Here is a 13,782-nt window from a genome sequence, read left to right on the forward strand (position 1 = left end):
TCAGAGAGTCCCTGGGCAGCTGCTGGGTCTTAGCCAACCTCAGGCCTGGGGTGACCTCAGCAAGTCCTAGCACAGTTCAGATGGTGGTGTCTGGGGACAGGGGATGGGGAGAGGCAGCAAGGCGAAACCAGCATCAGCTGCTCCCATGGAAGGCTGCAGGGCTGTGGGAGACGGCACCTGGCCCCCGGGTACCCGGCAATGGGCGGGCCGATCCGCCCGCCTCTCCACGTGCCAGGAGGTCGGGGGCCATGGGTGCAGATCCCCCAGAAGTGTCCCAGGCAGGGCTGCTCTGATCCCCACTTCGAAGGCAGCTGCTCGGAAGGGGCTTTCCCCAGCACGCCCAACCCCCCCCCCCTTCATCCTCAGGGGCCCCTGTGTGGCCATGGGCCAACCCGGGTGCAGCAGAGGGGGCGCTAAGGGCGCCCCAAGTGGGTTATGACTGACCCTCGAGGCCGCTCCCAGAAATCTGGTGACTGTCCCCATTTGCCTGGGACTGAGGGGTTTCCCGGGACACAACCTTTCAGTGGTAAAACCAGGAACATTCTGGGCAAACCGGGCTGGTTAGTCACCCAACACAGCAGCCAGGAAGACGGGGGGTGGGGGTGTCCTGCCACACAGCTGGGCCTTCTCAGTGCACTCGGGGAGCTACGTCACACCTTACCCCTCCTGTGACAGATCTGCCCAACCCTCTGGAATGCAGGGCATGGGGTGACCTGGTGTCTATTGCCCACAGAAGCCAGCCCTTCGGCAGGCTGGCAACTTCTCCTGAGCGCCTCCTCTTCAGGGTTCCCCACCTGCTTATCTCGCTTCTGGGGCTTTCTGTGCTCCGCAAAAACGGGTTCGAACCTCTCCCCATCTTGCCCCAATCCTCCCAGGACTGCCAGCCTGGAAATCAGTGCCCAGGGTGCCCTCAGAGGGGGCCAGGCCCCTAGACTCCCCAACTTCCCACAGGCCCACCTGCTCCGGACCTGCCCTGAAGGCTGACCGGGGGAAGGGGAGAAGCAAGCACAAGGGGGAGCTCTGGGGAATATTGCCTGGACCCTGCTCTTCTCGGAGCCAGCACTGTTCCCAGCTATGGACCTGAATTCACCTTGGCTGGCTGAACCCATTGAGTGAGCTCTGCGGTAGGGGCAGGACGTAGCAGGGATCTCTTGGGAGGGACGAGGAGAGGACCAAGACAGGTGGGCCTTGGCGCCGTGGTGACGGCAGGTGGGAGGGCACTGAGGGGTGGGTGCCCAGGAAGAAGCACAAGCTCCGGCAGCTGCGTGTGTGCCAGGCTGAAAGGCTGCAGGACAGGAGCCGCCTGGACTGGGGAAGGTGTGGGGCCTCTGGAGGGAACCCAAGAACCTCAGAGTAGGCGGAGCCTCTGGAAGAAAGCACCTGCCCTCTGGGAAGGGACAATTTCCGGGTGGCACCCAGCCTGAATTGGGTGGGGTCCTGGGCGCTGAGCACTGCCCACCCAGTGCATAGGGTGGGGGGGGATGGGGGTGGGGCTAGGCTATGCACTGCCATCTCTTGGGGGTTCGGAGGGAGGGAGCGCTTCCTCGATGGTCTCCAGTCTCAAGGGAGTCAGCCCTGGCCCAGACCTCAGCACTGCCCATGGAGAAGGAAAAAACATACCAAAGAAAAAGCCAGTTACAGATGAGCCCACACCCTGCCCTCCCCTCCCTGTTCCCCGGCCCCGCTGCACTCGGGACTTGGTGCACAGCCCGGAGGCGAGCGCGCCCTTCCTCTGGGGCTGCTCATGGCCATGATACAGGGCTTGAAGGGCGAGGCTGGTGGCCGCGGACATTCCGCGGTGGTCCGTCGGCCGGTGTGTCCGCGGGCGGGAGTCGGTCTGGGTGCCGGGCCATCAGACCTTGGCCTCCAGCATCTCCAGGAAGAGTTTGTGCATGGGCACCTTGCCCTGCAGTTTGACGCTGTAGAAGTGCTGCACGGCCTTGGCGGCCGTCTGTCGCAGCAGGGGCAGCGTCAGCAGCAGCTTGCCCGTCCGCCGGGGCTCCTCGTGGCGCTGGCTCAGCTCGTAGTCCTGCAGTGCCTCGTGCAGCAGGTCCTGCAGCTTCTGCACCGCCTCCAGATCCTCGATGTACATGGAATCTGTGGGCACAGGGCGAGCGTCAGTGCACACGGCCGGGCGCCCCTGGCACGGGGGGTGGGGGGAAACCCTGTGCTGTTGCCGCCCCCCAGACCCTCACTTTACAGAGAAGGGGACGGAGGCTCGCAGAGGCTAAACTGCCAGCCTGAGGTCACAGAGGCCCGTGACAGAGCTGAGGCTTGGAGCCAGGGAGCCATCTGTATCTCGGAAGGTCATCTCTTGGGAAACCACCGAGAGGCGGTAGCGGAGACCCTGAAGGACTTGACCAGGAGCAGACCGGTCACTGCCCTGGAGGTGCCAGGTGGACAGGGGAGCTGGAGTCCTGTGTCCCTCACTTGCCAGCTGTGTGACTTTAGGCAAGTTATTTAACTTCTCTGTGCCTTATTTTTCTCATTTGGTAAATGAGATAATGGCCACACCTACCTCAAGAGGTTAAATGAGTTAGTACAGGTCAAGGACTGAAACAGTACTTGTCCCAAAGGGATGCCTGGCTGGTGGCATCATGACCACCATCATCACTAGACTACTGTTGTTGCTGCCACCAGGCACCAGCTCGTCTCCGGGGCCATCACTGACCTGACAGAATGCTTACACAGAATGCAAACACAGACAACGGGGCTGAGCTCTGTGCCCAGGTGCCCTGTGGCCGGGGGCCTGGTGGGGGCCTGAGACAGCATGGCAGGATGCATGGGCCACAGTGATGACGGATGCTGTTGGGAGTCCTCTAAAAATCCCGAGGAGGGCTTTGGACTCAGGCATGAATTAGGGGTTCAAAAGTTACCTAAATCCAGCAGGACAGGCGGGCACCTGCTGACAGCTGGCTTACAGCGGGGGCTGAGCTGAAGCCAAGGCCATTTCCTGGCACCCAATCTGGGGGCTCAGGGAAAATAACCCGCCTTCTCCTGACATTCCTTAAAGAGCTTGAGTCACCACTCTGCACTGCAGCACCCAATGCCCGCCTGCCAAAGGCGGGAAGGCAAGGGTGCCGTATGGGTCAAGTGAGCTGGAAGCTCTGGGCAGGCTGCCAAGGAAGGCGGGGCGAGGCTGCTGAGTTCCTCAAAAGAGCAGGGCAATGCCTTTGCGTGCCGGGTTAGCTTAGGCACCAAACCGCCAAGGGTAGCTGTTCTAACTGGCTGACCCCAGTGACTCCTGACCTCCTGCAGCCACACTCAGCCCCTGCCTCCAGGGTCCTGCCTCTTCCTCTTGGGAGAAAAGCCAAATGAGGAAGGTAAGACTCTGGAGTCTTAGATGCTGTGTTATTTTGGCCAAGTTACTTAGGCTCTCTGAGACTGTATCCTCATTTCTGCAACAGAGCAAATGTCTCTATGCCTCAGAGGGTAGTGGTGAGGATTAAAAGAAATAGTACATTACCAGGCACTTAGTAAGCACCTGATAAATGCAGTATTATCGTTACTGTGAGGACTCAGCCTGGGGCAAGTGGCTTTAGCGTGCTGGGCTGTTACTGGCCCCCTACCCAAGATGCCTCCACTGTTCTGCCCCTTGTTACCAAAGCAGCTAGGACTCCTTTGCCACTTGGAGAAGGAGCATAGCTCCATTCCTACACTCTCAGCTGGTTCCAGAATGTGTACCCAAGATGCGCTGGTCCCTCTAAGGCTGGGACGTGGCCATCCAAACTCCCTGCCTCCCGCCAGCTTCCTTGCCCCCTCCCCCAGCCCTCCCCAAGGAGGCCAAAATTGGCAGCTGCCTTCGACCAAAAATGAAATAAAATAACATTGCAAGATTAATTTCTTTGCAATCCATCAGCGAGTCTGTATCGATGGCATTGATAAACTGTTAATTACAAAATCAATGGCTATGAATTTCTTCTGCTGTCAGGGAGCCTTGGAGATGGCCGGGACTTGGGGTGAAAGACAGCCAGCAGGCTCCTGAGGGGCTGGGTTTTGGGGACCCAGCCTGTCTCTGACGTGCTTCACGCTTCTGCCTCGCATCAGCCCCCAGAGCCACCAGAGTGGTCCCGTCCCGTGTGCTCAAGGTCAGCAGTGGCACCCACGGTGGCCCTGGGGCAGCCACTGGGCCCACACCAATGATCTCCAGGCGCCTGTCTCTCCTCCCGCTAACTCTGTCTGACTGGGTGACTTTCCTGTCTTGTTGCACCTCCTTTCACGGCCCCCTGGACCAACCCGATTACAAGTCAGTCCCTTCACAGCCCTAGAGCCTCTGGTCTGACCCCAACCCGCTTTTCTGGCCTTACCTGCAATAGGCCTATTCTTTCCCGACTTCCTGCCCGAGGCTGATCGCTCCACCTGCAGCCAGGGCCTGTGCGGCACAAACCCCGCCTCTTTTGGAACTACTCGTACCTGCACAACAGCTGCAGGATGGCCTGGGAGATGCCACGGGGGCAAGAAGGGCAGATTCGTGGCATTTCATCTTGTATGACTGTGTACTCAGGCCACACTTGATGCTAGTGAGGCTGCCAATGGGCTCGTGTTACTAAACCACGGCCAGTCAGGTGCTGTGTGTGCGTGTGTGTGCGTGTGTGCATGTGTGTGTACCTGTGTGTACATATCTGTACGTGTGTATGTGTGCATGAGTGTGCATAGGCATACGTGTATTGGTGAATATGTGCGTATGCGTGCATGTGTGCAAGTATGCGTATGTGTCTATACTTGTGAGCATGCATGTCTGTGTATGTGTGCGTGCATGTGTGTATGTAAGCCTGTGCAGTGCCTGTATGTGTGCATGTGAGCGTGTGCACATGTGTATGCGTGCATGCATCTGTATGTGTGAGCACGTGCACGTGTCTGTATGTGTGCAAGCATGTGTGTGCACGTGTATGTGTGCACGTATATCTTCGTGTGTATACGTGAGCACGTGCACGTGCCTGTATGTGTGCACTCATGTCTTCGTGTGTATACGTGAGCATGTGCACGTTGTCTGTATGTGTGCATGTCTTCGTGTACGTGTGAGCACTGCACGTGTCTGCATGTCTGTGTGAGCATGTGCACATGTATGTGTGCATGCGTCTTCATGTGTATACGTGTGAGCACATGCACGTGTCTGTTTATGCCATGTGTGTATGTGAGCATGTGCACGTGTCTGTGTGCATGTCTTTGTGTATGTGTGAGCACGTGCACATGTCTGCATAAATGTCTATGTGTGAGCATGTGCACGTGTCTGTGCACACACATCTTCGTGTATGTGAGCACGTGCACGTGTCTGTGGATAAATGTACGTGTGAGCATGTTCACATGTGTCTGTGTGCACGTCTCCGTGTGCATGTGTGAGCATGTGCACATGTGTATGTGTGCATGCATGTCTTCGTGTGTATACGTGTGAGCACGTGCACATGTGTATGTGTGCACACATCTTGTGTATGTGTGAGCACATGCACGTGTGTATGTGTGCGTGCATATGTGTGAGCATGTGCACGTGTCTGCATGTGAGCACGTGCACATGTGTCTGTGTGAATGCGTGTGTGTGTGTGTACATGTGAGATCAGAGATCAGAGGAAGAGCAGCCAGCTAACCTAAAAAGCCATCTGAAAGCTGGCACAGCCTGATGTGCAGCGGTGGGGAGGAGGTGACCGCTGACCGGCCTCCCACCTGCTCCCTCTCCTCCCCCTCCTCTCTCTCCTCTCCCAGCATGGGCCAGCTCAAGCTCTAGGTCAGGTGAGAAACGGCCAGGAGAGCCTAAAATCAAGGATGTGCCCTCCAAGGCCTGGCAGCCTTGCTGGTCTCACCACTCCCACTCCGTGTCCTCTGCTGCCCCCGTGTTCCCTCTGCCCACGCAAACTCCCCGCCCCTCTGCAGGGCTGGTGCCGGTGCTTCCCTCAGAGTCGGTGAGCACAGGCTCACGAGGGGTGAGCCTGCTCTGTAGGGGAGGTGATGGGGAGCTCTGTCACTACCCATTTGTCAAATCTACAGACCCACACCAACACAAGGAGTAAACCCTAATGGCAACTAGGGACTTTTGTTCGTAATAATGTATCAATATTGGCTCATTAATTGTAACAAATTGCCACACCAATACAAGATATGAACAGTGGGGGAAACTACAGGGAAGAAGTGGATTCAAGTGGTAGATGTGGGTGGGCTGGGGGCATAGAACTGTCGCTCTATCTGCTCCATTATTCTGTAAATTTAAAACCACTTTCAAAAAAACCCAACAGGATTAGCATTCTCTCACAAAGAATACACTACCATTTTGGAATCTTAAAATGTAAATGGTCTGTATAGAAGCCTGTAAAAATTTTCATTATTATTTTGCATTTGTTTATTAATAAAAGGGAACTAAACTAAAAAAAAAAAAAAAAAAAAAAAAGGCTTGCCTCTCTGGATTAGATCAGGTTCTCCAAAAGCAGAGCCCAAAACCAGGGTTCAGGTGCACGGGACTTCTGGAAGATGTGCTTTCAGGAGAAAGGAAGGGAGGGAGGCAGGATAGGGTGAGGGTGGGAGCCAGCAAGGTGAGGACATGGCCTTGGCTTTGGCCTGATCCATGAAGAGCTCTGATCCCACCCTGCCAGGAGCCAGCCTTTGTTCCCCTGTGTGGGTCACCACTGGCTGAAGGTGCCACCGTACGCAACTCTCCAGGCAAGGCAGGTGAGGGGAGGTCTTGGTGAAGGGGCCAGCAAGGAGCTCTTAGCAGCAAAACTCAGCAGCTGGGGCATGGGAGCACTAACCCAGTAAAGGGGGGCTGAGCAGGGTATCTGCCGCATCCCCTGCATTCTCTATGAAGCAATTTTTAAGAGGACCAACTGTCTGGGTTTGCCAGGGACGGAGGCTTCCCGGGACGCAGGACTTTTACTGAAAGCATGACAGTATCAAGCAAACCGGCTGGTTACCCTATTTGTACTGTCTCCACCTGGGAACTAGCTCATCACACTTTGTTTCCTCTAATATTAATAGTAATGATAATAATTAATATTTATTGAACATTTCCTCTAGGTCAGGCACTGGGCTAAGTGCTTTATCTTCGGTCGATCATTTAATAGCAGAGTGCTTGGAGGAGGCACTGGGATATCCCCATTTCACACACAAGGACAGGGCTAAGGAAGGTTGCCAACTTGCCCAAGGTCACACGGCTACTAAGTGTCAGAGCTGTAATTTGAACCTGGGTCCCTCTGACCCAGACTTGAGCAGTGAACTCTAGCACACACTGCCCTAGAGCAAAATTGCCTGACACTCTCTCTTTAGGACAGGGAGCCTGACTTTCTCCTGCATTCTCCACCCCCCCCACACACACTTGGCACAGAGGCGACGCTCCCTAACCATGGGGACAGAATACATTTCAGCTCGCTCACCTGCATCGCCAATGCCCAGCCCCTCCCCCCAGAGATTCCAACCAGAAGCTGGAAGGGGTTGAAGGAATGGAGTGAAACCTTTTAATTTTTTTAATTAAAAAAAATTTTTTTAAGATTTATTTATTTACTTTAGAGAGAGAGAGCTAGAGAGCAGAGGCAGGAGCAGAGGGAGGAGGAGAGAGAATCCTCGAGCAGACTCCCCACTGAGGACAGAGCCAGATGCGGGGACCCTGAGATCATGACCTAAGCTAAAATCAAGAGTCGGACGCTTAACCGACTGAACCACCCAGGCACCCTGAAGCCTCCTTTTTAATGACAGTCCAGACAACTCAGTTGGGCAGGTTTTTCTCTCTTGTACCTGAGCAATTTGACTGGGAGATTCAAGGAGCGTCATAAGCTGGGGGTGGGTTTTGTCATCAGAGGACTTTGGTTCGAGTCCTAGCTCTGACACCCCTTACCAGTGTCACCCTGGGCAATTTTCTTCACCTCCCCAGGCCTCAATTCCCACATCTGTAGAATGGAGTTATTCAATTCCCACATCTGTAAAAGGGAGTTATTCAATTCCCACATCTGTAAAATGGGGTTAAAATCATGAGAACCTTGCTCATAAGATCGTGTGTAAGAATTAAGTAAGTTCATAGCTCATTTATTTAACAGGATGAACACTTATTATGCACCAGGCATAATATAATCATATATAAACAAATCCCTTCCATAGTCTGGTGGGGTAGGGACTCTTTATTGTTCCCATTTTATTGATGAGGAAAATGAGGCACAGAGGGAAGTGACTTGCCCCAGTGGTCTTAGCAGCTTGGCTACAGAATCTGTGTCCTTGCCAGTGTGCCAGGCTAGACATTAGAAGCCGAGGCCAAGCCCTGCGGTCTTTGGTGACTAGATGCTCTGGCACCTTCCCGCCACCCCCACAGGCCCCAGAGCTGTGCTCCCTGGGCCCAACGAGACCTCTCGAAGCTCCCTCTGTGGGTCCCACGCCCGCCTTTACCTGAGTTGGCCAGAGCCAGGGCCTTGAGCGTCACAAACTCCTCCTTCTCCACCTTGAGCTTCTTGTACCTGCGCACCAGCTGCAGGATGGCCCGGTGGAGCTCCGACAGCCCCGCGAGGCGGGAGTGCTCCTCGTCCATGACGTAATCCTCGGCGTACACCAACTTGTCGTCATAGGGCTGCGAGCGATACGCGATGCCCAGAATGAGTATCTCCATCCAGGCGCTCTGCAGCAGGCTCATCTGGTCCCCAAGAGACAGGCTCGAGAAGCCTGCGGGAAGAAGGGGCAAGGGGGGCAGCGGCAGTCAGGTGGGCTGGCTGGAGGTGGTGGTCCTGGGCCCCTCCGGGTCTCGCCCCTCCCTCTGCGCCCGCTGGACTCCTTGTCCTCCCCTCGGTCAGTGAGTCAGACGGGGCGTCCGCGGGAAAGACTGACACAACAGGAGCTCAGTCAATGTTGACAGTTGTTAACACTATTACCGTTCGTTCTATGCCTTTTGCGAACGTCTGTAGAAGGTTTTTGATTAATTAAATGCATCTGTAATTTAAGGAGTTATTAAATTCATAGCAGAATCGAAAGGCAGCAGCACAAGGTCCTCTCCCCCGGGGGACTTTCCAGATTCCTCTCTCTCTGCTCAACCAGGGGAGGTTTTGGTGTTTTGAAGCAACACCCGATCCTCAGTGCAGCGTCTCAGTCGTGTGTGTTGACCCAATGGCCCCACCAGGGAGGGCTCAGCTGTCCCCAGCCAGTGATGACCCCCCACCCCGCCAGTGACCACAGCCTGGGGCTAAGGGCTCAAGAGCCTCCAGGGTCAGAGGGCACTTTCTCAAAGGCAGCCTGTCCTCCAGGGCTCAGACCCCTGCTGCCCTGGCCATCACTCTCCACCTAACAATGACCCAAGCTGTCCTGCATTCTGTGAGCTTAGAATCGCGGGAGTTTCCCCCTCCTTGCTAGCAAGGATGCTGACTCCAGAGCGAAAGGAGGTCAGCAATGGGGATGGCTCCGGAATTATGTCACCGTCTTGTCCGACGTGCTGGGGGGATTGCCTGGGCCTGAATCCTGACTTCCCCTTTCCTAGCTGTAGGCTGACCATGTGAAAGCTGTGTTAACTGCCCCCAAACTTCAGTGTCCTCTTCTATGAAATGGGTAGAACCGTAGCACCCGCTTCACTCGCGTCAAGGTCGAAATGAGACAATGATTGTGGAATATACACTGTGTTCACTGAGCTCATACCATTGTTATTGATGATGAGGTGAAAAGTCTTCAGCTACGAAATGAGAATAGTATCTGGAATTGCATTATACCTGTACTTGACTTAGGCACTAACAATTAACATCTTGACTTGAGAGGGAGGGTAGAGAAAAAGTAGGCGAGGGAGAAGGAGAAGGAGGAGGAGGAGGAGGAGGAGGAGGGAGGAGGAGGGGGAGGGAGGAAGTTGATTTTCAAACATCCCAGTCACTAAACACAAGGTGATAACTTCAGCCAGAGACTCAGCGATTGGCCGCTGCACTGACCATATGCCAGACTAAAGGAAAGAACGAGCATCCACAAAGCCCTTTGCACCACGCGTCACGGGCAACTAGAAGGAGGGGACTTCTGGGGGTGAGTTTGCCTATGTGGGTGGGCCTCTACTTCACTTGCTGACCTGGCACCTCACCCTGTGTGGGCACAGCACAGATATGGGGGCTTCGAGGATAAAAAGGTGGTGCACGGACAGCACCCAGCTCCCCTCCCCACACCATCGGCACCCAGCGAGACTGAGCAAGGGTGATGCCGGAGGTGGTCGTTACTATTACTGTTTCTGTTATTAGCGTGCCATTGGCATGACTCTCCCCTCCCTTCCGGGCATGGCCAGAGGCCTGGGGTGGTCCCGAGCTCCTGGACGGGCCTATCGCTCTGGGTTTCCATGGAGTTTGTCCTACTCTCCCCTGCTGTCCCCTGACTTTAAACCCCATTGTCCCCCTTCCACCCAGCACACGATGTTCAACTTTAGGGGGCACTCCAGGGTGGAAGCCCCTTCACTGGGCGGGTCCCCCTCTGCTGGGGGACATCCTCTCAGTCCAGTCGTCATGGCTCCTGAATGCGATCTGTACACCCCTGGCCTTGGCTCATTACCTGGCTGCCGGCATCCGCGGGTGACTGACGAACGGCTGGGCAATGACACCGGCAGACAGGGGCGGGCCTGGACCGACGCGCCTCTTCGGGAAGAGGCTGTGGCACTAGGGGGCCAGGTGCGTGCGTGTTGTCTAGATCCTGGCACGCAAGGGGGTGTGTGGCAGCCTGTGGCAGCCGGGACAGCCGGGAGGTAATAAAAGGCAGATAGGATGGACATCCAATTTCCCTTATCGGGCCTCTGAGCGGGAGAGGCCTTGGGCGACATTAATGAACAGATCCCAATCAGCCGGCTCATGAGGGTGTGTGCACATGGGGACGTGGGGGGCTGCACCGGAAGCAGACAGACCGGGAGGGAAGATGTCGGAGGCGGATGGGGCGAAATTGACAGACAACTGAATCGGAAGATGGCAAGAAGGGAGGGGAGGGAGGAGAGGGGCTTCTGGAAAGGAAGGAGGAAAGACCCCCATGAGGCCCATCACGCAGATACCATCCCTAGAGTCAACAGCGTGCTTCTGTCTCTTCATTCGTTCCGCAAATCCTCACCGGGCACCCGCTAAAGCGCCAGGCACGGTGGACACAACGGCGAGCTCGAACCAGAACGGGTCCCCGTGTGCAAAAGCTCTCAGTCAAGAGGCAAAGGCACGCCCTGAGTCCCAAGCTCTGCTGGGCTCTCACGGTTAGACGGTTAGGACAATTCAAAGGGCCAGAGAGATGGAGGGGCTCTGAGAACACACCATGTGCCAATGTGGCCCAAGCGGGAAAGTGCGGCAGGCTGAGCCCCGAAGGGTGAGGAGCTCCCAAGGGGGTGTTGAGGGTGCTGCCGGTGAGCACACCGGGTGGGGGTGGGGTGGGGGGGGTTTTGCCGGGATGGGCTGCCCTGTGCTGCCCATCTTCCTGCCCCTGCTGCCCAGCACCCAGCCTGGGAGAAAGAAGATGCCCAGTGCATATTCCTAGCAGAGTCGAATGAACAAATGTCACTGGGCCCTGACTCCTGGGTGACAAGAAAATGAACCCACAAAGAACTCCGTGAGACCCTCTCCATCCTTTAGACACAAGCTCAGATTTCGCTGCCTCTGCCCCTCGTGTACAAGCTAGAAACAGGCCTGCCCTCTGGGGGAAGCGCAGAGCAGTTGGTGGGAGGAAGCGAAACGGCGCCTCTGAGAGTCTGTGGCTCCCTCCAAGGCTAGACCTCTCTGCTGGTGGACCCAGCCCTGACTTCTCTCCTCCTCCTTCAAAAGGAGCTGGAAGGCGCTTTGGAAATCCAAATGTCCTCCCCAAAGTGCTGAATGCTATACACAGGCTGCTTCACTTTGTGCAAGGTAGGGGAGAAATATGTGCTATGGTCTCATATTTGAAAGAGCCCAAATATTTTCTAGTACCTGAAAAAAGAAAACACTAGAAGGGAAAATGAAAAATAACAGCTCTAGGAGAAGGGAGGGGAGGCGATGGAGGGCAGGAGGGGGAGAGGGATGGAGGGGAGGGTTTTGTGGGCACATTTTCATCTAGTTTTGGCTTTTGAACCTACTTATGTTCCCAAAATAAAACTAAATCAAGCATAAAACAAAAGGCTTGCTCCCTTCAACCTAGCAAGTCCACCGCTAGGAATTTCTCCTGTAAACACAGAGATAAATGGGAAAGGGTGTTTGTTAGATGAGTCTGTAATGACCCCAACCAGGAAAACAACCTAAATGTAACTAATGTGATACATGTAATTACTATATAAATGTAATTATTAGCTAAGTGAATGGCACATCAGAAGCCACCAGAAAGAATGAGGTAGAACTGTTTTTGTGGGTGGGGGAAGACACCCGAGAGCGTAGGAAGACATAACTATTAAGGGCAGAGACACCAGAGCCAGACTGTCTGTTGGAATCCTAGCTCTGCTGGCCACTGGCTGTGACCCTGGGTATGTCCACTTCTCTGTGACTCAGTTTCTTCCTCTGTACAATGGGAATAATAACAACAATACTTCCCTCATGGGACTATGGGGATGAAATGAGCTACTGTGTGGAACACTTAGTACAGTGCCTAGCACCAGGGACGTGCTACTATGTTTTCGGAAAGGAGCAGATGTAAAGCAGTGTCAAAGAACGGTCCTATGGTGGGGGGAGAACACATGTGCGTGCCCATGCACACACAGACGCACACAATGGCTATATATGCACAGAAAATTCCCAGACGGATGTTTAAGAAATAATATCCATCCCTCTGTCACATCTGACATCTTTACTAGAAGCACACATTATTTAAACCCAAAAGAAGGGCTGAAGCACTCCTCCCTGCCCTTCAGCCAAGCACCCTCCACTCCTGCTCTTCTCTGTTGGGCTGGGTCTCCTCCTCCATCAAGCATTCAGCAATTCTGGGCCGCGGCTTGCTGCTGAGAGAGGCTGGTGTGGCCCAGGCCCCTGGGCATCTAGCACTGCCCCCTTGAGGTCCTGCCCTGCCCAAGCTAGCTGCCCCTGCCCGTCTCCCGAGGTCTCCCACTTGGAGCTCTGCTGCCCTCCCCCCCCAAAGCTGCTTTATGTGCACCAACTGATCTGATAACATTCGGGCTTGTCCCAAGCCCCCATCCCCCAGAGATCATGAGCTCCTAGAATTTAAGAAAAAAAAAAAAAGAGAGAGAGAGCACGTAATTTGTGGCAAGTGGAGTTCATAATCTGTTAATTTATTATCGTTTCTGCCGACCCGGAGGGCCATTAGCAGCGGTAATAAAGGGAGATGTAATTATGGGATCTGAGGCCACTCCAGACACAGCTGCTGTCACTCGGCAGCTCATATTTCACTGGCCGTTGGCGTTCTCCCCCAGCGGGAGCCAGACAGCGGCTACCTGGGAGCGGGGCCGCTGAGGAACCCTCCGTGGGAGGCGTCTGGGGACTCCCCTGCAGAGCTGTGCACCTGTCAGCCTGGGCCGGGCAGGGCCGGCGGGAGAGGGCCTGGGCTGGGGCAGCCTCCGGGCCGCCTGGGGTGGCGGGATAACTGGCTAGTAACGTCTGGAGGGTGCAGGTCTTCAAGGGATACCCACTGCCTCTTAAAGGCTGCTGCCTCTGGGGCGTACATGTCACTCACGGGGAACATGACGGGGAATCTAAAGACCTGGGCTCATCCCCTGAGCAATGCAGGACTCGGTAAATTCACTCAAGGTAAAAGCGTGAGTGTGGTGTAGGGCAACTGTGGACGGACTCGAACGAACGGCCGCTCTTCTGAGTCGCCATCAGCCCCAGTTCCCCACAGAAGACACCTGTGGGACAGTGTCCTATGTGCTCAAAAATAGGAGTGAAAGGAGCGGGGCTGCTGGGAAATGAGTGTGTGCATAGA

General features: G+C 55.1%; 1 protein-coding gene across 1 annotated transcript in view; it reads right to left on the reverse strand.

Annotated features, from left to right (window-relative positions):
• Nucleotides 1-1,311: 1,311 nt before the first annotated feature.
• ESRRB (estrogen related receptor beta) overlaps nt 1,312-13,782 on the reverse strand; it is a 105,682-nt gene continuing 93,211 nt past the window's right edge. The window contains exons 6-7 of the mRNA XM_027572845.2: nt 8,356-8,625; nt 1,312-2,097 (exon numbers count right to left, since the gene is read on the reverse strand). Of these exons, the coding sequence (XP_027428646.1) occupies nt 1,853-2,097; nt 8,356-8,625 (515 nt within the window). The 3' untranslated portion in view covers nt 1,312-1,852. The remainder of the gene's footprint in view (nt 2,098-8,355; nt 8,626-13,782) is intronic.

The sequence above is a fragment of the Zalophus californianus genome, chromosome 6 (genome assembly GCF_009762305.2).
Source record: "Zalophus californianus isolate mZalCal1 chromosome 6, mZalCal1.pri.v2, whole genome shotgun sequence".
NCBI lineage: Eukaryota > Metazoa > Chordata > Mammalia > Carnivora > Otariidae > Zalophus > Zalophus californianus.